General features: G+C 51.2%; 10 protein-coding genes across 10 annotated transcripts; 6 read left to right on the top strand and 4 right to left on the bottom strand.

Moving 5' to 3' along the window:
- Positions 1-117: 117 nt before the first annotated feature.
- On the top strand, positions 118-954 carry ASPGLDRAFT_68980 (uncharacterized protein; the record flags this gene model as incomplete). The annotated part of the gene is made up of 2 exons (XM_022549316.1): positions 118-505; positions 566-954. 2 exons carry the CDS (start codon positions 118-120, stop codon positions 952-954), a joined length of 777 nt encoding a protein of 258 aa, XP_022397576.1.
- Positions 955-4,024: 3,070 nt separating this feature from the next.
- ASPGLDRAFT_797455 (putative cell wall proline rich protein) lies at positions 4,025-7,249 on the top strand. The gene is made up of 2 exons (XM_022550032.1): positions 4,025-7,049; positions 7,090-7,249. The coding sequence occupies exon 1, from the start codon at positions 4,174-4,176 to the stop codon at positions 6,910-6,912; it is 2,739 nt and encodes a 912-aa protein (XP_022397575.1). The 5' UTR covers positions 4,025-4,173; the 3' UTR covers positions 6,913-7,049; positions 7,090-7,249.
- Positions 7,250-8,493: 1,244 nt separating this feature from the next.
- Positions 8,494-10,700, top strand: tktA (transketolase tktA; the record flags this gene model as incomplete). The annotated part of the gene is made up of 4 exons (XM_022543766.1): positions 8,494-8,690; positions 8,740-8,824; positions 8,877-9,171; positions 9,223-10,700. The coding sequence occupies 4 exons, from the start codon at positions 8,494-8,496 to the stop codon at positions 10,698-10,700; spliced, it is 2,055 nt and encodes a 684-aa protein (XP_022397574.1).
- Positions 10,577-12,167, bottom strand: ASPGLDRAFT_1501081 (spermidine synthase; the record flags this gene model as incomplete). The annotated part of the gene is made up of 4 exons (XM_022542106.1): positions 10,577-11,272; positions 11,453-11,841; positions 11,899-12,079; positions 12,137-12,167. 4 exons carry the CDS (start codon positions 12,165-12,167, stop codon positions 10,992-10,994), a joined length of 882 nt encoding a protein of 293 aa, XP_022397573.1. The 3' UTR covers positions 10,577-10,991.
- A 420-nt stretch (positions 12,168-12,587) lies between these two features.
- Positions 12,588-13,391, bottom strand: ASPGLDRAFT_50837 (ubiquinol--cytochrome-c reductase subunit 8). The gene is made up of 2 exons (XM_022547394.1): positions 12,988-13,391; positions 12,588-12,905 (listed from the first exon to the last, which is right to left on the bottom strand). Exons 1-2 carry the CDS (start codon positions 13,170-13,172, stop codon positions 12,851-12,853), a joined length of 240 nt encoding a protein of 79 aa, XP_022397572.1. The 5' UTR covers positions 13,173-13,391; the 3' UTR covers positions 12,588-12,850.
- Positions 13,392-13,809: 418 nt separating this feature from the next.
- phb1 (prohibitin subunit PHB1) lies at positions 13,810-14,705 on the top strand (the record flags this gene model as incomplete). The annotated part of the gene is made up of 2 exons (XM_022541245.1): positions 13,810-14,133; positions 14,187-14,705. The coding sequence occupies 2 exons, from the start codon at positions 13,810-13,812 to the stop codon at positions 14,703-14,705; spliced, it is 843 nt and encodes a 280-aa protein (XP_022397571.1).
- Positions 14,706-14,784: 79 nt separating this feature from the next.
- Positions 14,785-15,942, bottom strand: ASPGLDRAFT_133410 (25S rRNA (uracil2843-N3)-methyltransferase; the record flags this gene model as incomplete). The annotated part of the gene is made up of 1 exon (XM_022541207.1): positions 14,785-15,942. The coding sequence occupies one exon, from the start codon at positions 15,940-15,942 to the stop codon at positions 14,785-14,787; it is 1,158 nt and encodes a 385-aa protein (XP_022397570.1).
- Positions 15,943-16,177: 235 nt separating this feature from the next.
- On the bottom strand, positions 16,178-17,349 carry ASPGLDRAFT_68973 (uncharacterized protein; the record flags this gene model as incomplete). Its single annotated transcript, XM_022549315.1, has 2 exons — positions 16,178-17,178; positions 17,325-17,349. 2 exons carry the CDS (start codon positions 17,347-17,349, stop codon positions 16,178-16,180), a joined length of 1,026 nt encoding a protein of 341 aa, XP_022397569.1.
- Positions 17,350-17,725: 376 nt separating this feature from the next.
- Positions 17,726-18,769, top strand: ASPGLDRAFT_133806 (agmatine deiminase family protein; the record flags this gene model as incomplete). Its single annotated transcript, XM_022541243.1, has 1 exon — positions 17,726-18,769. The coding sequence occupies one exon, from the start codon at positions 17,726-17,728 to the stop codon at positions 18,767-18,769; it is 1,044 nt and encodes a 347-aa protein (XP_022397568.1).
- Positions 18,770-19,073: 304 nt separating this feature from the next.
- Positions 19,074-20,619, top strand: ASPGLDRAFT_76582 (uncharacterized protein). The gene is made up of 5 exons (XM_022549859.1): positions 19,074-19,235; positions 19,442-19,741; positions 19,921-20,057; positions 20,136-20,304; positions 20,380-20,619. The coding sequence occupies exons 1-5, from the start codon at positions 19,101-19,103 to the stop codon at positions 20,476-20,478; spliced, it is 840 nt and encodes a 279-aa protein (XP_022397567.1). The 5' UTR covers positions 19,074-19,100; the 3' UTR covers positions 20,479-20,619.
- The last annotated feature ends 26 nt before the right edge of the window (positions 20,620-20,645 follow it).

Genomic DNA, 20,645 nt, shown 5'->3' with positions numbered 1-20,645 from the left:
GATTAGGCATAACACAACAGAAAGAGAAAGAAAAAAGAAAGTGAATAATCTGGCTACCGCGGGCAAGGGATTCCAGAACGCCGAGGCCTGCCACTATTGAATAAACACGCCGCCGCTATGGAGACGTCCAATCTGTCAGCACCTAAACCTAGAGAACCCTCACGTCGATCGTCATTTTCTTCGCATTCTACACACGCACAGCAGAACCAATCCAGACTGGGCGAAGAAGGCGCAGTCAGCGAGAACACGCCTATTAATTCAAATTCAACACGCCCGGACTACCAGTCTACAGAGGGGATGAGGAGCCGGGGATCAGCGTCGGGGACCAGTCGGGGAAAGTCAACGGACTTATCTCAGCCTCAAGGTGAAGGACCTAATGGTGTCTCTGTGGCTCCTTGCGACGGGCAAAACCACCAGCGGCCTTGGTACATCCAGCTGGCCAATCGATATGGCAGCATGGAGCTAGAGAACAAGGGTAGTGTGGCTCGCGATCATCTTGCATTAGGTGTGTCCAATATGCTAGTCGTTTGCTTTATCGGGTCAATACATGACTAACGAGAACTAGAACGTACCTTTTTGGCCTGGCTGCGGACTTCGCTGGCGTTTGCCTCTATTGGTATTGCAATCACTCAGCTCTTCCGTCTGAGCAATGCTGGTAACCTGCACCAAAATGGAACGGATTCTTCGTCTTCGTTGGACCATTTGCAGATAGAAGGTGCGACTAAACGCCTCCGGAATCTCGGAAAACCTCTTGGGACGACGTTTATCGCAGTCGCTATTCTGATCCTTCTTGTTGGGTTTCATCGGTTTGTCGAGAGTCAGTACTGGATTGTCCGGGGGAAGTTCCCTGCCAGCCGTGGCAGTGTGATCTTGATCGCGTTTGTAGCGGCGGCTTTGATTATTGCTGCGTTGGTTGTGATTCTTGCGGTTGCTCCGGGGGCTGTTGAGACGTGATTTCGGATTTGTGTACATATATCTGCTTTATTTGGTCGTCGCCAGGAGATGATGACTCTTGGGCATTATTGTATAGGCGTTCATGGTGTACAGCGATGCATGGAAATACTTGCATGATGGGTTGAGCAGCCTACGATACATAAATGTTAATCTTCCGGAACCAAGTGCAGTATCAGCGATGCTAGCTAGGTGTTGTAATTTCAGATATAAAGTACGCTGCCCTGGTATTGACGGGTGTCGGGACCTGCACAATCGCAGATGAAGCATCGTTCATACAGAGGGGGCGGTTTGCCCCTTGGCATTCCTCCCTTCCTCACAATGAACAGTAATCTTGATCACAGGACTTGTCCAGCATACAAGTACTAGTGCGCGTCCATCCTCAGGCACCAACATTCATATTCAGTACTTAGTTACGTAAAGTACGAGTACGAGGCAGGCACCAGTAGCTAAAAGTAGCAACCAACCAATCAAAGTCCACCGATGGGGATCCAAATCTCGCTTGCCCCAATACAGTTAGTGGTATAAATAACTCTCTCCGTCATTTCATAACTGCAGATTACAATAAATAATAAGAATAGACTCAAGGCCTCCGTGCAGAATCACGGATGTATGGACATGACAGGAATGGACGCGATTAGAATACTCAAATTCGAACGGAATGTGTCAAAGAGGGATGGAATGAGCGGGGGATGAGAGAAGAAATATTCTACCCTTGTAATTATGCAGTTAAACGGAATAAGGGGTCAGTCAAACAGCTGGTCCTTGTTTTGATCACTTGGCGTTATTGACAGTTGGTTGCTGGTGTGATTCGGCGCTTCTATTGCTGATAGTACGAGATTGTGTGCACTATGGTGGACTATGTGTGGCTGTCATATACGCAGCTAAATGACATGCATTCTGTGCCGATGACTCCGGCGCTTACCGGTCCAGTTCCCGGAGCTTCGTTGAGTGCAATACAAAGTTATCCAATAATATAGAGCGGCAGCGACAAAACCGATCCTCTAAACAGAGCGACGAATCCAAATTTACGATGACTCAAAAAAAGGGGCATGCATCAACCCGACTGGCGCGGGCAAGAACGAAACTCCGAATTCCGTCTCAACGATCAGACGGGCCGAAGCCCCAAACAGACTTCAAACATGGGGCAGTGCTCACGACGAACTTTTCGATCGCTTCAAGGCGCTATACTACGTTTCAGCTGTGGTCTGGATGGATGGCAGACCATATGTTCAATGGACAGTAGAACTGCCCGCTCGAGTCAAGACTCGACTTGCGTGACTAGCATTGGTCGACTATGGCAGAACAAGATGGTCAGGGACATTAGCACGCCTCAAATCTGGGAGCTCCCCGGATCGTCGAAGGAACTGGTCGTAGTATGGAGTATCCATACTCTGTAGCGCTGTCTGAATTTTTGTTTGTAGTCGGCGCTTAATGCGCAAAAAGAATTTATAGACATGCCAACATGGTGTTTGAGGAATAAATAGCTCTTTATATGAGTAGTTATTCTTAATACTCCGCATATATTGCACTCTTTACTCCGTACGAGTCTTTATTCTTTTTTTGTACACACAGCACAGACCAGGTGCCATGCATAAATTATGCCATCGGATTAAGAGCTCAGGTACAGGAATCCCGCAGCCTGATTGGACGATTTCCCCACTGCAGGGGGCGAACGAGCCATGTGTTTCACCGTTTTGGGTTGGATGCAGCAAGATTACAGGCATCGTATTATTTCGTATTATTATTGCTAGTCGATCATCTATTTTCAGCTCTAGTCTTCATACAAGGTACATAGTACAAAGCATTAGTACAATAACGAAAGATAAAAGAGACAGTAAGATAGACAAAATAGCAGTGAGACCATTCTATCTGACACCTGCAATGATGGGATACTATGCCTCGCCTTGCAGTTGTCTTTGCAGTGTTTCTGCCAAGTCGTGGGCTCCATCTGTATGCGCATGTATTTGGCGTTATTGATGGCCTTGGATGTAAGGGTACTTGCATCAACACGGTCTCCTACAAGTACTATTCTACAAGTACTATATAGATAATTATTTATTCTAATATATGAGAGGCGACAATGCATATTTTTATATCGTCATAGAGGAAACCGCTGTTCGAGAAAAATAATCAACCATGGAACAGCTCAAGTTAATTGGGGGATCGCAGATTAAACCCGACACTCTATGGTCGTCATGATGTCAGGACCTGTCCGTGCCTGTTATATGTCCATAGTGCATATACATAGCATGCCATAACTTCATTAGATAATAGTGCATAGCCTGCTATTAACTCTACTCGAACTCTGTAATAACACTACAGTAACAAGTACGCTACAAGTACACGCAGGTACTTACTCAACAGTATTTATACGTATGGTACCTGATAAAATACTCCGCATCGCCGATCCGAGCACCAACCGCCGACGGCCTTGGCGGTTCACTGCCAACCATAACCAATGATATACCGTGAACCAGATGATGAATCATGGGGATGGGCCCTGTGGCTGACACTAGTAACACGGCGATACCAGTCAATACGCGGCAACGGTATTGTATTCACAGACTCCTCTCTTCTCCTCGACTCTTCCTCCTCTCCTCCATTCCTCTCTCTCTCTTTTACTTCCTCTTTCTCTCTTTTTTATCTCCACCTTTTCTCAACTTTCTTCGCTTCTTTCTTCCTCTCTCCGTCCGCTTTATTCACTTCGTTTTCTTCTTTTTCTTCTTATTCTGGCCCATTTTGTGGCCGTCCGCTCCTTAGAAAACTCAATCTCCTGATTCGTGTGCCTTGGAAAAAAGAAATAACAAAAAAAAACAAAAGAAAACAAACACTGGCCGGTTCCAACAACTCCTACTCTATATACTTACGCTCTCGCTTTTTTTTTTTTTATCTATCCCTACGCTTCTCGACAATAGAATAACTAATTCCTTGGAAATTCGCCCATCAACCCATTGGATTCCTTATCCGGACTGACCCAAGCTGGTTGGTTTGGATTGTTGATCGATCTTGCCGAAGAGGAGGAAATACAGTCCGGTCCATCCCAGGAATTCTCTCGGTGGACGTTCAATGATTTTTCTGCAATTTTGAAGACCTCCAGACATTTCCGGGCTTTCCGTTCCCTCCCCTTCCGCTGGAAAGTCACTTTGGTCTGGAGGTCCCCGTGCGTGTGAGCCTTGTCCATCACGGGGTCGGAATTGCGTCGCTGTATTCACTGCCACCATGGCGTCCATTTCCTTGCCTCCGCAGTCTCATTCCACCATGATTTCCCAGGATTTCCATTCGTCTTCCCATCCGATTTTCCACGGACACTCTCGTCGCAATTTGAGCATGTCGGGCCCGCTCCCTAACCCTTCGTTCGTTTTCCCGGCACGCGATCCGGATCATTCCAAGAGTATTCCTCCATCGACATCCCCTGCGGTTCTGGAATCTCGGGGCATCCGTACTCCTCCATCGCTTCCCGCATTCTCTTTCAACCCGGGCTCCGTCCAGGCGTCTCAACTGTCACCACCGCAACACTCTCCGACTGGCCCACCGACAAACAGACCAACCGGGCACCGTCGACGTCCTAGTGAATTCGTGGGTGGTGATCGTCTGGTGACCCCGCCAGTAGCTGAGACGAATCAGACAAAGGACGAAAATCCCCTGCAATGTCCGGAGAAACTCCCTGCGCCAGGGCCAGGATTCAGTGCCGGTGGGCCGGGAAAGCGCAGCCGTCATGCCCATCGTCGCTCAGCAGCTATATCCAGTGTCGATCTTACCGCCATTTCCAACGCATTGAACACTCAACCCACCCTTGGTAGCGCTCCTGTTGTCCCCGCGGATAGGAAGCGGGATAATCCCACCTTCGAGGAGATCCCACGGCCCATGTCTCATTCAGCTACCAGCCTGCCTCGACACTCACCTCCGGCATCCCCTACTGGTGAAACATCCGCATCTCAACCTAACCTCCCGGCTCCCAGTGGCTTCCTTGCTCCTGAGCAGCCCCCCTCTGCAGCCGTACCAGTGGAGATACCCAGGAGCACGCCCGAAATTCACCCGGAACAGGCTGCTAGAAATAGTGGTCCTCCAGCCATTGAGATATCGCCATCCAACGATGAAAAGCCCCGTGTTAGACCGAAAACCGCTGATGCGTCGTGGTTGTTTGACCAGAGCAGCAGCGGCACAACCGGCAATGGCACGCAATCGAAACGACCCCTTTTGTCCGTCGGTCATACGCGGCACAAGAGTTTATCCTCTGGACTGCTGGATGCTGCTTTGAAGAAAAATAACCACGCCAACGAAGATGCTCATTTGACTGATTTGTCCGGACGCTCTTCCTCATCCGATGACGACTCGGACACCTCTGCTGAAACCCATGAAGAATTCGCAGAGCAACCCTCGAAAAAGAAATCCAAGTCAAAGACGAGGAAGAAGAAGGTGCGATCGTGGGCTGGCTCCATTTTGACGCGTGGAAAGGGCAAACGGAATCCATCGAAGAAGGAATCCGTGGAGGACAACAACTCTGCGCCGCCTGCCCTCACCAGGACGAACTCGGAATTAGGTTCGGGCTTGGATGTGGACTTTGACGATGATAACATGGTCGTCCTTCGAGCACCCACGAACACTGAAACACCGCCGAACCCTCCTCCCACTGATACCGGGGTGCCACAGCCTACGCCGTCGCTCGATGGTTCGTGGAAGCCAAGGAGCTTCTATGAACAAGGTCTTGCAGATGATACGCTAACCCCGGTCATTGATCTGGATGCAGCGCTTGGCCCCTTTAATACTCCTGACATGCGTGCTGGGCAGACTGCTCCTAGTAGCTTTTCCGCTGCAACGAGGCGCATGTACAGTGGCGGACGACGTGGTGAATTCGTTGGTCCCGAAATGCGCTACCATCGCCGCACGGAGAGTGCCCCGGAGATGCCACCGTTTGACCGCAGTGCCCTTGGTAACCATCGGTTGACCGGTAACTCTACCCTGGAAAACCCCGACGTTTTCTACGAGGAGGAGGAGGATGCCTTCTTGGCTGCTACGAGTGAACCCTCGCCAGAGGAGGAGCGACGAGTATCCCAGGCGGGTTCGGTTATCTACGATGAACCCTCAACTAGTGACAAGGACAGCTCTGATACGCTCACACGACAGCCTGCAGAAGAGGAAGGGCCTCGTGCAGAGGGACTGGGGATTCAGGGGAATGCACCGGCTCAGGTCGCTGCACCTCTGTGGAACAACCTTGTCAATGGGCGCTTTGAACAAGAAAAGGTTGCGGAGCAAGTACACAGCGCCAGAAACCCGTTTGCGAACCCGCCACGCACTCCTGTGGATATTATCAGGCAGGAAGGCTGGCAACATAACCGGGCGCCGGCTCCCCCCAGTCCTGATGTCTCGCCTCGCTTCCTACCTGTCGATAAGCGGCCATCGACATCTCCCATTGATTTGGGTCCTAACATTCCCCCGTTCTCGCTTAACGGTGGCTCTTCCCAACCGACCTCGGGGTTCCCGTCCCCTGTTTTCACCAACTCTCCGCCTGATGGTCCACGCTCAGTTACGACACCTTCGACCATGGACCGCACCTTTTTTATACCACCTTATAATAATATGTCGGCAGAGTTCCCCCACGGGTCGGTTGAGGATGTGCCATCCTTGACGAGCAGTACTTCGACCTCCACGAATCCCTTGCAACGATTTTCCGCTACCTTTTTCCCTCGCCGTGGCTCCTCGGATCGCGCAGCGTCATTTTCTGCAGCTGTGCATCGTCGCACCAGCGCGTCACATGCTGCGAAGAGATCCAGTCTTGCCAGTTTATCCAAGCTTGTCGTTGGTCCTCATGCCAACGAAAGGAGCAAACTGAGTTACGAGGAGAAACCCCCCGGAGATGCGCCTGAAAAGGGTAAAAAGAAAGGCCGGGGGATAGGTCGTCTCAAGCATTTCTGGAGAACGAAAGACAAAGAAAAAAACCACGGGTATACCGACCAATGACCTACATAATCTAATATCATCCACCATCGCATGTCCGTTTACGGTTTTTTTTTTTTTTTTAATCATTTGGCTTCGACACCTACACACCTGTACATAGTCTTCCTTCTCATCCAAGGACCTGCAGCATCTTGTCGACTGTTCTGACTTTTCTTCGATCTTGACATCATTTTGGTTGAGAAAACTTACGAATTTCTTTTTCTGGGAACGTTTTTAGCAAGCGTAAAGATATGAGCTTGTTCTATCTTTCATATTTTCTTGTCTCTCGTTAATATCTGGTTATTGATCCATTGGATGCGATTATTGAGCCTTCTTTACATTTCTACTCTCTTTCTCTACTTTCTTTTGGCGGCTGGCATTTGGCAACCGTTTTACTTTTCTTTTCTATCTTTCATTTAGAGGACGGACTTTTTCTTCTCTTATTTTCATTCCACCATTGTCAATTTGATCTGACTGTGAGGTAACTATTAGAGATAGCGAGGGCATTCTGATGAATTGGATGCGTTAGCCTGGAATATTTCAATCTAGACTTGCTTTGAGAATGAACTAGCATTGCCCGCTACGGCGATTTACTCGGATGTTCTGGCAAAACGTCGGTAGATATATATACATGACGGGAGATTTTATCCGTCTCGGATGATCTGTATATGCCTGAGGCATACATCGGATTGCCGTGAATGGCGAATCCGACGGCAGAATTGTACATGTCCTGCTGATCGATTCTTGTGTCCATGCTACTGTTCCTTTCCAATCTCTGTAGTATTCCGTCTTCCATTATTATTCTCTTCCATCTCCAAGTTTCTCACAATCGCCTGCTTAGTCAAACCGGCCCGTCGCGGAGCAACGTCCTCCGGAACGGAGATGTCGGCGACTGTTTGACAGAAGACATCGGAAAAGGGAACTCCGCATCACTTCAGTTAAATCTCCGATGTGTGCTCGTGGTGCTATGTTGAGAGGCGAGAGGATGTATGATGATATATTCTATGTGCCGGGATATCGGATGCTAGACCAGGATGTCATTCCAATGTTTTCTGGACCATCGGCGGATGTAAATGAAGTCAATTGCCGTTTACGGCAAACTGTCATGGGTGATATCAGTGTACTCCGTAGAACATAGTGAACACACTGAATAGCGCTCTGTAGCACACAATTACAATTAATCAATAACAGACTATCTCAATCTCATATATATCTCTCTACTAATACTTTGTAGTAGTACAGGTGCTATGTACTCCGTACCAGTAGGCATTATGCTGCACACCGGTGAAGCCCCACCGGCATCATCCCCCACTTAGTAACCACCACCGCCTTCGGACCCCTCATCGCTTTTTCACTCTCTTCCCTCTCTCTCTTTTTTCTTCTCTTATATTTCTTCTCTTCATCCTCTTTCTTCCTTTGTGATCAGCTGCAATTGTTTCTGTGGCTGTCAATTCTTTTTAAGCGGTGATCCCAAGGAACAAGTATGTTGCCCCTCTGTTGTCATTCTGATACAATCCTCCATATCCCCTCTATCCTCAACCATCGACTCCTCTTCTCTCTCTCTCTCTCTCTGTCATCTCCCAGCTAACAATTCCAGCCGCCATCATGCCGTACTCCGAAGTTGACCAATTGGCCATCAACACCATCCGTACCCTCGCGGTCGATGCCACCTTCAAGGCCAACTCGGGCCACCCCGGTGCCCCTATGGGCATGGCCCCCGTTTCCCACGTCCTCTTCAACAAGTTCATGAGCTTCAACCCCAAGAACCCCGACTGGGCTAACCGGGATCGTTTTGTTCTCTCGTACGTTCCCTTCATTTTGAATATGTTTAATGGTGGCTAACGAAATCAGCAATGGTCACGGCTGCATGCTCCAATATGCTCTCCTCCACCTCTTCGGCTACGAGCTCTCCATGGATGACCTGAAGAACTTCCGTGTATGCTACCTATCTACCACAATTCAACGAATAAATGTACTGACTCCTGCAGCAACTCGACAGCAAGACTCCCGGTCACCCCGAAGCTCACGACACCCCCGGTATTGAGGTCACCACTGGTCCTCTTGGTCAGGGTTTCGCCAACGCCGTTGGTCTTGCCATTGCCCAGGCCCAGGCTGCTGGTACCTTCAACAAGCCCGGCTATGACCTCTTCAACAACTACACCTACTGTTTCTTCGGTGACGGCTGTGCTATGGAGGGTGTTGCCAGCGAGGCTGCCTCTATGGCCGGTCACTTGAAGCTTGGTAACCTCATTACCATCTACGATGACAACGGTATCTCCATTGGTATGTACCCTCATTCCCTTTGGAAAGAAGAAAAAGATGCTAATTGAGTAGACGGTGACACCAAGTGTGCTTTCACCGAGGACGTCATGAAGCGTTATGAAGCCTACGGCTGGCACACCGTCCACGTCAAGGACGGTGACAACGACCTTGAGGCCATCGAGGCTGCCATCCGCGAGTGCCAGCAGGTCACTGACAAGCCTTCCGTCATCAAGCTCACCACCACCATTGGTTTCGGTTCCAAGCTCCAGGGTACCGGTGGTGTCCACGGTAACCCCCTCAAGGCCGATGACTGCCAGGGTGTCAAGTCTCTCTTCGGTTTCAACCCCGAGGAGAGCTTCGTCGTTCCCCAACAGGTCTACGACCTCTACCACCAGCACGCCGCCGAGGGTGCTGCCAAGGAGCAGGAGTGGAACCAACTCCTCCAGAAGTACTCCTCTGAGCACCAGGCCCAGCACGATGACCTCGTCCGCCGTCTCTCTGGCAAGCTCCCCGAGGGTTGGGAGAAGAGCCTCCCCACATACCAGACCAGCGACGCTGCCATTGCTTCGCGTAAGCTGAGCGAGGCTGTCCTTGAGAAGATCCACGACGTCATCCCCGAGCTCGTCTCCGGCTCTGCTGACCTGACTGGCTCCAACAACACCCGCTGGAAGAACGCCGTCGACTTCCAGCCCCCTGAGTACGGTATTGGTGAGTGGTCCGGCCGCTACCTCCGCTACGGTGTCCGTGAGCACGCCATGGCTGCCGTCATGAACGGTCTCGCTGCCTACGGTACCGTTATCCCCGCCTCCGGTACCTTCCTGAACTTCGTCTCCTACGCCGCCGGTGCCGTCCGTCTCTCTGCCCTCTCTCGCGTCCGTGTCATCCACGTCGCTACCCACGACTCCATCGGTCTGGGTGAGGACGGTCCTACTCACCAGCCCGTTGAGACCCTCGCTCACTTCCGTGCCCTCCCCAACTGCATGGTCTGGCGTCCCGCCGACGGCAACGAGACCAGCGCTGCCTACTACATGGCTCTGACCTCCAAGCACACCCCCTCCATCCTCGCCCTCACCCGTCAGAACCTGCCCCAGCTGGAGAACTCGACCATCGAGTCCGCCATCAAGGGTGCCTACGTCGCCGTCGACGCCCCCAACGCTGCTGTCACTCTGATCTCCACCGGTTCCGAGGTCAGCATCGCCATCGAAGCCGCTACCTCCCTCCAAGAGAAGCACGGTGTCGTTGCCCGTGTCGTCTCCGTTCCTTGCTTCGAAGTCTTCGACGCTCAGCCTAAGGAGTACAAGCTCCAGGTTCTCCCCGACAACGTCCCCGTCCTCTCCATCGAGGCCGCCTCGACCATGGGCTGGGAGCGCTACTCGCACGAGCAGTTCGGTCTCAACCGCTTCGGTGCCTCTGCTCCTTACAAGCAGGTGTACGAGAAGTTCGAGTTCACTCCTGAGGGCATTAGCAAGCGTGCTCTTGCCACCATTGACTTCTACAAGGGTCACTCTGTGCGCTCGCCTATCAACCGTGCTTTCCAGCAGATTCTGTAAAGTTAGCATGTTGATGTCTTTTCTTTGTTATGTTGTTTCTATTTAATGGGTTATGGTAAAATGCGGATCTAGTGATTTATGAAACTTGATATCATCCAAGATCTAGAGGATGAACAAAAATACGATTCTTCATTTCATACAAATTGCCTACTGTATCGTAGTTTATGAAAATCCTGATCCAGGTATCAACATCAATTGCATAAATAACTAATAAGCATTTTATCATCCATCCATCAATCATATTCTTATGTCCATCCCAGTCCATGCTTTCAACAATGCAAAGAAAACAGTCTACGACTGCAAAGCCTTCCGCGCAAAGTTCGGCAACACAAACGCAGCCCGGTGAATATCCGAGTTATAGTACCGGCACAAACGCTCCTCCTCCTCACGCGACCAAGACCGAACAGGCTCGCGCACATTGCGCTCGGGGTCCTTGCAGCACACCATGAATCCAATCTGGCCCGACGGGTAGGTGGGGATGGTGGTGTAGGCGTATTCGGCGACGGGGAAGACCTCCTTGCAGGCCTTGCGCAGGTCGGCGATGAGCGAGAGGTGCAGCCATTGGTTTTCGGCTATATGGTGTGAAATGCGTCAACCAGCCGAGCTTTCCAGGGGGAAAGGTCGGGGTGGTTTTTGCGCGGGATAGGTTAGCTTTCTTCATCTCAAATGTATGTGTGGATCATGACTTGGGGAGGATTAAAAAAAAAAAGAAAAGGGGGGAAAAAGTGTAGACAAAAAGAAAGGCGACGAACAACCTTGCGTGGTGATAACACCCCCATCCCTCAACGCATCCCTCAACAACTCAAAGTACGGCTTCTGGAAAAGACTCTCCGCAGGGCCCTCCGGGTCCGAACTATCGGTGATAATAACATCAAACTCATTCTGGCGGTTCTTCAGGAACTCAAACCCATCACCAATGTGGACACCAACGTTCGGGTGCTGGAAGCCAATGCTCATGCCGGGCAGGTACTTCTTGGAGACGCGGATGACGGCCTCGTCGATGTCGCAGAGGATAGCCTCCTCGACGGACTCGTGCTTGACGACTTCGCGGAGGACACCGCCGTCGCCGCCGCCGATGACGAGGACTTTCTTGGGGTTGGGGTGGGCGTTCATGGCGAGGTGGGTGATCATTTCTTGGTAGCTGTTCTTTTATTAATACCCTTCATAACAGACTGAGTGAAAAGGGGGTAAAGCGTACGAGAACTCATCACGCTCAGTGCACTGGATGACATTGTCGAGCACAAGGACGGTGCCGTAGTCGCTGCTCTCGAAGACAAGAACATCCTGGTACTGGGACTTCTCGTGGTGCAGGATCTGGTTGACCTTGAGGTTCATGGCCTGGCCGGGCCACATGCCGGACTGTTCGGAGAACCAGCCATCTATTCATTATCAGCATTCTCGTTGCTAGAGTAGAGGTGGTGAGAGAGGCGGGGTACCCTGGATGGTGGGGTGGGTAATTTCGCTCATTTTGGGGGTAGATAGGAGACGGTAGTGAAAAGGGAAAGAAAGACGAGGACGAAGAGGAAAACTGCGAAGTCGAAAAGAAGAAAAAATTGGGGAGGGAGAGTAGCGCATAAAAAGAGGGAAAAAAGACGCGGAGGAAAAAGCGAAGAGTTTTCCGCCGGTGGGGGTGGGGTCTGGTGTATGGTGGTATGGTTCACTACTACTACTACTACTACTACTACTACTACTACTACTTCTACATAGTCACTACGAAGTCTCAGATAGAGAAGGATAAGAGGTATTAGTGAATAGAGCTGGATTAAACATTTTCATATGACACTTCGGTCAATTGGTTAGTGACACAACAAACTATGCTCCTGTCCTGTCATACATACTACTCTACTCCGTACAATGCGCACTCAACTATGCCACACCCTCTAGATAAGCAAACACATAGCAGGATACAGATACCAATCGCATTAATAGTCCCTAAAATCGCACTCTTTGCGCCATTCCAATGGCTAATCCCTCGATGCTGGTTGGACCAATTGAAGTGCCCGACACTGCGACTCCGGAATAATAAACCGCAGAAACATAACGGAAAAGAAAGTAAGATCCCAAGACTCGATTGTGTTCTAGTAGGTACTGTACAATGCAATTCCCGTCTCCTAAATACCCTCACACGGTATATCCATATATCAACGCATTTACTCGTCATCACCCTCGAGGAGGCGGCCAGGCTTCGAGTTGAGGTACTCGTTTCTGTGTATATAACATTAGCATTCAATCCTCGTAATCCACAATTCCTCGTTAAACGCAATCCAGGCACAGGGGCGGGGCGTACCTCTCAACAGCCCAGTTCATGGTGGCGTAAGCGATCAAGAACGGAGGAGCCACGTAGAGAACCTGGTGACGGAAACGACGGAAGGTGTTGAAGATGGCGTTGTGGAATGCACCGGCAAGAGGTCTCTGACGGTTGGCAGAGAGGGAGTAGGTGGTGATCCGCTGGGGGGTAGGGCAGCCTGTCATGTCAGATTAGTATGCTGACTTGTGGTATTGCATATAGCATGGCATATAGCATTGTATATGTGTCGGATATCGGATATAGAGCATTGGGAATCGAAATGGAAGCACCGAAGAGTAACTCGTATATGAGGAATTCGGGTTATGGGTAGGCTGGTCCGGAGGTATGGGGGATCGTGATGAAGCTAGGTCACGTACCAAGGGCACCCCAGGGGCCAATGTAACTGTAGAGGACAAAATGTCAGCACCAGATCATTCATATAACACAATTAGAATGTCCATATCGTCTTGTTCAAACAGCGCTTATAAATGGCGACTGTTCATTGGTGCCGGAGCCCTTGAATCGACACAGCGCAAGCAATGGAAAAGATACGGGAAAAGAAAACTCACGTTCCGTTCTTAACGTCAGCAGTGCCAACCATTGTGACGATTGTAAGTACAGGACAGGGAAAGAGGGATGTAGTACAGCGCAAAGAGTTGTAGAGCAGAAAGAGAGAGATCGCGGTCGGGTGAAGTTGGAGGTTTGGCCAACCCGCGCTAGTCCGCATCGGGACACTGCGAAAGGTCCGACATCACTTCATTCTCCAGTAAAATAATATACCACCACCATCTCCTCCCACCTTTACTCACACCAACACACACAATGGCTGCGAACGCCCTACAAAACCTCTACCGTCTAGCCATCCCCGTCGCCACGGGTGCAGCTCTCGTCAACTCCTCGCTGTACGATGTCCGCGGCGGAACCCGAGCAGTCATCTTCGACCGATTGTCGGGAGTGCAGGAGACAGTGATCAACGAGGGCACGCATCTTCTAGTCCCGTGGTTGCAGAGAGCCATTATCTACGATGTCCGCACGAAGCCGCGCAACATCTCGACAACGACGGGGAGTAAGGATTTGCAGATGGTTAGCTTGACGCTGAGAGTTTTGCACCGGCCTGATGTTCCCAAGCTGCCGGCGATCTACCAGGTAACCCCCCTCTCCGAAACCAATATAAAATGATAATGGGGCTAATAAGACAGTCCTACGGTACCGACTACGACGAACGTGTCCTACCCTCCATCGGCAACGAAGTCCTCAAAGCCATCGTGGCCCAGTTCGACGCCGCCGAACTCATCACCCAACGTGAAGCCGTCTCCAACCGGATCCGGACGGACCTCATGAAGCGCGCCTCGCAGTTCAACATCTCCCTCGAAGACGTCTCCATCACCCACATGACCTTCGGAAAAGAGTTCACTCGCGCCGTCGAGCAGAAGCAGATTGCGCAGCAGGATGCTGAGCGGGCGCGGTTCATCGTCGAGCGGGCTGAGCAGGAACGGCAGGCGAACGTGATTCGTGCGGAGGGTGAAGCCGAGAGTGCGGATATTATTAGCAAGGCGGTGGCCAAGGCAGGCAGTGGGTTGATTGAGATTCGGAGGATTGATGCGAGCAAGGACATTGCGAATACGCTGTCGACTAACCCGAATGTTACTTACTTGCCCGGTGGTGAGGGTAAGGAGGGTGGAAAGAGCACGAGCATGTTGTTGGGATTGAGGGGTTAATGGTTTAAAAAATTGTGTTGTGTTTACGTTCAGATGAACTACTTGTAGCAATAGCATGCATCTCCATATCTTAATACGTCTACAACCGTCTATAAAGATGAACCTGGAATCTCATATCCTCCAACCCAGCCCCTTCGCCAACATCATACTGTAACCGTGCTGCATCTCTCCGCCACCATCTTGAGTCCTGCGACAGCACCTTTTCCCATTTGCCCTCCGCAACGGATAGCAGTGTATGATCCAGCAGGAACTTCATCGGGTATTTCCGTTCCACCTTTTCCTCTGATTTGCCCAATGACAAACTGGAATAACTCCCGGGGCTATCAACGACAAGAAGCAAAGTCCCCGGATCGACGACATCAGTCGTACGTAGTAAAAAGGCAGTCGCTTTCGCCATGGACGTCGAAAAGAGTTCATTCAGTGTGAACATAAGCGTTACCATGACCGTTCCCTGGCCGTAGAGCAATTTCAACTCTCCTTCAGGAAGAGAAAGCACATCCGCTTTCTGAAACGCAACGCCGAACTTATCCCCGTCACCATCAGGTAACAACGGAGCAGGATGCCTCTTCGACCCAGACACCTTCGACGACCGAAGCGCACCATCCAACCTCCCAACAACACCAGACCAATCCGCGATATCGACCGCCGTTACCTTCAACTCCATCCCCACCTCTCCCTTTTCCCCATCCGTATCCGTAGCCGCAGCGACAATATCCCTCCAAACCCCCGCCAACGCCACAATCTCCGCCCCAGCACCACCCCCGATACACACAATCTGTCCACCAGCGCCCCTCCCTTCCTTATCCTCGGAGAGAAGACCTAGAACAGCCTTGAAAACACCCGCATACCCAAGTGTCCGACTAGCACTCCATCGCAGCGCATACGCGCGCAGTAACTCCTCATTCGCATCTGTGAACGCCGAGTCGAAGTCGCGATTGTAGAGGTGCGATTTTATCGTCTGAATGAGTGGTTTCAGGTCCAGTTCTCCTTCATTATCGTTCGCATCACTCTGGTTTTGTTGGTCATGTTGTGAGGCAGGGGTGTTAGGGACGAGGGCGGACTGGAAGACGTTTAGGAGGAGTTGTTGGAGGGTGAGGGGGATTGTGTTGGCGGGGTTGTCGAGGGGGGTTTGTTGTTCTTCTTTCTGCAGTTGTTGTTGGCGTTGGGGCTTGCTTTCTGGGGCTCGTTTCTTGAAGGGGTTTGAATTGGACTTTTTGGTGCTGGGTCGGGGGGGCATTTTTGCTGGCGCGCGGATGTTGGAGCTGGAGGAGTTTTGCGGGGCCGCGATGGTTTGGGTCCGGTATAGATATTCAACCCTAATAGTGATGACTAGTTGGATGGAATGTTGTTGGTGCAATATGGCTTATTTTAGCGGCATTTACATAGTACTAGCTTATCAGAATGATATTCGTCTCTTCTTTTCTATTCATGTGGTATATACTGAACTCTAAGCCCAGAAGTGTAACCTACAATCACGCCTCACGCACAAGATCAACCGTCGCACAATGAAACGACCCCCCAATACTATTAACATGCTGAAACGGACACCGAATACACTCCATCCCCAACTCCTCCAACCACCCCGCCGTCCGCTCATCTCCCGCCTCAACAACCACCCTCTTCCCATCCAACACCAACGCATTCAAACACAACCACGGACTAGTCATATACAACGGCGGCTCATCCCTACCCCCCGGAGTAAATGGGTATGCCCGCAGATCCCAGTCCGCAAGAACCGCATGTCGCCGCAGTGTTTCCTCGGTGACTTTGTGCGGGTGGTATACGAGCAAACCCTCGCGGAGGGGGAGGATGGTTGCGTCGATGTGCATTGCGTGCGGGTCGTTTACTTCGAGGATCTCGATTTGATAGCCTGGTGGTAGGTTCTGGCGCACGTAGTCCACGCCTGCTTGGTTGGTGACGTGACTGTACTGGCCGATGAGGGTGCGGCCGAAGCGCATGAAGTCGGCTGTGTCGAATGCGGGTCGACTGTTGTTTATTGCCCATTCACCTTTGTTGTCGTCTAGGGTATCTGCGAAGGTGTGCGTGGGCCGTCGCACAATACGTACATGGGGGTCTTGCGCGAGTTCATCGAGGATAGGCGCGAAGCCGAGCTCGATTTCTCGTGAGCGACATTTCCATGCGAAACATGCTTCGATTAGTGCGTTGCCGACGCTCATAAGTCCGTCTCGCGGCATGGCACCCGTGTAGCCGTCTACAGCCAGCCAGTCGATGTCTCTAGGCGGCCGGTATACCCTTACGCCCTTGTTCGCCAGGATAGCGGCGAAATGATCTAACTCGGCTTCTGCTTTGGTGAGAAGGTCCTCGGGGAAAGGAGATTTGGGCTGGAAGCGGTGGACGTGCGCAGAGGGCATAGTCTTCTCGATCATCCTTTTCGAGGCGCTGGGAAAACATGACTTTCCAGCGCGGCCCACGATGATGGCGCGGAGAGGGGACCATTCGTCGTCAGCGTGTACTGCGAGTAGGGAGGCCATGCTGATAGTAAGGTATATGTAAGATATTGCGATCCCGTCTCTGAAATCATGGGGCAGGACGCTTCAAATAGTTACCCCAGTTCAGCCATGTAATGACCTGAGCGGCTGAGCCCCGCATAAACTAGGCCCCTGACCTGCGCAATGCTAGGCATTTACCGGGGTATGTATGATGCGTGACTTGTCTTGATTTGGCCAGGAGGAATCTTCAGCGAAGCTCATACCCCCATTGGTTGTTGCTTCATCAGAAGAAACCTTGGGGCCCATCTTGTGAAGTCATATTTGCATTCAGCACCGCTCAGCTCAACTCAATGAGCCTTGTACGTGACGCGATCTAGCAGTAACTGTGGTGACCGTAATGGAATGAGTGAGGGATTGGCGGCAGCTGGATCTATGCTTCTCAACCCCACATCACCAGAATGCAACCCCTCACCACCCTCACCACGATAAATCCCTTAAAACGGCGCACACCATCTCAAACAACCAATCAACAACTAAGCAACCATGACACCTTCCAATTCCACTTCCTACATGCCAGCTGAATGGCTCCCCCACGCCCGAACAATCATGGCTTGGCCCGGCTGCGCATCTCACAGCTACTGGCCACTAGGAAACCACGAGCAACTGAACAGCGACGTCACCCGCATCGCGCAAGCTATCGCAAGATTCGAAAAGGTGACCATCTACGTCGCGCGGGCGCAGGCGGATGAAGCGCGGGTGATGTTGCAGAATTGCAGTGAAAAGCAAGCTGCAGCTATCGAGATGCGGGTTGTGGGGGATGATGATGTGAAGCCGTGGATGCGGGATATCGCGCCGACATTTGTTGTCTCGCGGGAATCGAAGGCTATTCATGGTATCGATTTCCATTTCAATGGTTGGGGTGCTAAAGATCACTCTGAGAGTAATCGTACGATTGCCCGTCATATCCTGCATGATCTCCAAATCCCCGAGTTCTCGACATCCCTTGTAGCGGAGGGCGGCGCTATTGAGACAGATGGCGAGGGCACGTTACTAGCAACAGAGTCCGCGCTGGTCAATCCCAACCGTAACCCGGACATGGATCGCGACGCAGTCGAAGACGAGTTGAAGCGCGTGCTGGGCATTTCAAAGGTCATCTGGCTCCCAGGTGTGGCCGGCGCAGATACGACAGACTGCCATATCGACGCACTGGCGAGATTCGCTGGCCCTGGTGTGATTGTTTTGAGCCGTCCGCCTCCCACGAGAGGAGAGGTCTGGACAACAGTGTACAAAGATGTCCGACGCATCCTGACAAATGCGAGAGATGCAAAGGGCCGCAGTCTGCAGATTGTGAATGCGGCTGAACCTGATATTAGCAGGATACAAGGAGCAGATGCTGAGATGATACCCAGCTACGTTAACTATCTCCATGTGAAGGGGGCGGTGATTGTGCCGCAGTTTGGGGTGCCCGAGACGGATGTTGGTGCTTTGGGGGTTCTGGGGGACTTGTTTTCGGATAAAGAGATTGTTCCTGTATATTTGTATGGTTTGCCTAATGCGGGTGGTGGACTTCATTGTATCACGCAGCAGGTTCCGTTGGTTGAGTTGGATACATAGTTACCTGTTTTGAAACTACTGGTCATTACGCAGATACCTCGAAGCTGGTTTTAAGGGGGATGTAAAAGTAGTTTCCTGGTACAACTCAATGTTACATGTCTTACATGGGTTGGATTTCCCGGATCTCTCCTGCAGAACCAACAACCAATAAAAGAGGCATTAAAGCAAGCATTTGTGCTGAAATGCACCATTTCACAGATGCATTGCACCGCTGACGCAGTCTCAGCCTGCTGTCAGCAGTCCTGCATCAGACACATAAGAAGAGCTAGAAGACTCCCAGATCATCTCACCTCCCAACTTCTCATACGAGTTCTCAAGCATACCCAAAGCTATGACAGTCAACACAGCCCGGCCCGCGAATGAGGAAGACTTTGGAAGCATCCCCATCATCGATCTCGCAGCATGGCGAAGTCCTGATCCCAAGGAGCGTCAGAGGTTGACGCAGGCTGGCTTCTTTTATATCAAGGTAAGATACCCTCGGTCTAGTCTATCCAAACAGAGGCTAATCAATCCTCGATCAGAACCATGGCATCCCACAAGACCTAATCGACAAAGCCCACGGCGCAGCCCAGCGATTCTTCGCCCTCCCAGAGAAAACCAAAATGGAATTCTTCATATCCACACCCCTCCCTCACCCACCAGCCAAGCAACGAACCCAATCTAACCGTCCAGAAATTTCACGGCTTCAGCCCCCTCTTCACCGAACTCTCAACAGGTATCGGCCCCAACGACATAATCCAAGACCAAGCCTGCTACTCCGAAGCCTTCGACATAGGCCACGAAATCGCCGGCGACTCAACCAAGAATCCCGGTACCTCTCTCCCACTAGACCTCTTCAACCTCTACGGCGACAACCAGTGGCCAAGCGAAGAGGCGGGCTTCCGGGGCGGGGGGAGGGGCTTTTTGAGAAATCATGCAGCGGCGTTGGAGTTATTGAGAGATTTGGTGAGGGGTTTTGCTGTTGCGCTTGGTGTTGGGAGGGAGTTTTTTTGAGGATAAGATGAGGGATCCGGGGTGTATGGCTAGGATGGTGCATTATCCACCGCAGCCGGTGGGGAAGGTTTTGGATGGGATTGCTGCGCATACGGTAGGCACACTTTTTGGGTTTGTTTCCTTCCCTCTTAGTCTCTGACAATGAATTGAGGCACTAGGACTACGAATGCGTCACCGTCCTATCACAGGACACCGTCCCGGGCCTACAAGTCCTCAACAACAGCGGACAATGGGTACGCGCTGACCCTATCCCAGGGACATTAGTCGTGAATATCGGAGACTGCCTAGCAATGTGGTAAACCCTCCCTCCCCCTCTCCCATTCCCAAAAGAAATCCAAATCCAAATCCAAATCCAAACCCTAACACATAACAGGACAAACAACCACTTCAAATCAACCATCCACCGCGTCTCAAACCTAACTGGCCGAGAACGCTACACCATTCCCTTCGGTTTCGGCGTAGATTACGACGTTACTATCTCTGTTCTTGGGAATTGTGTTTCGGAGGAGCCGGCGTGTACGGCGCCGGTTAAGGCGGGTGAGGTGAGTCTTCTCCCCTCCCTTCCTCCCTCTCTACCTCGAGACAGACGATGTGCAGAGACTAATTCGGATGGGAAGTATATACGTATGAGGTTATCTAGGGGATATGTGGGGTATAGGGCGCAGCTGCCGGATGCGAAGGTTGTGGAGGGTTTGCTTGGTGGTGGGAAGGGTTGAGGTTGTCGGGGAGTAGTCACTGTAACTGAAATTGATGATGCATACGGATCCCTTGGATAGTGCTTTGAAGCTTCGCTTCAGTCGAGATACTCATTACCAAGGTACAATCTACTGTGTAGAATGAAATCGGTTCAAGTGAACGTAAAAATCGAGTTGCATATTTATCC

This window comes from Aspergillus glaucus (genome assembly GCF_001890805.1).
Source record: "Aspergillus glaucus CBS 516.65 unplaced genomic scaffold ASPGLscaffold_21, whole genome shotgun sequence".
Lineage (NCBI taxonomy): Eukaryota > Fungi > Ascomycota > Eurotiomycetes > Eurotiales > Aspergillaceae > Aspergillus > Aspergillus glaucus.
Note: the sequence above shows the minus strand (reverse complement) of the source record. Positions and strands in the feature narration are given on the sequence as shown.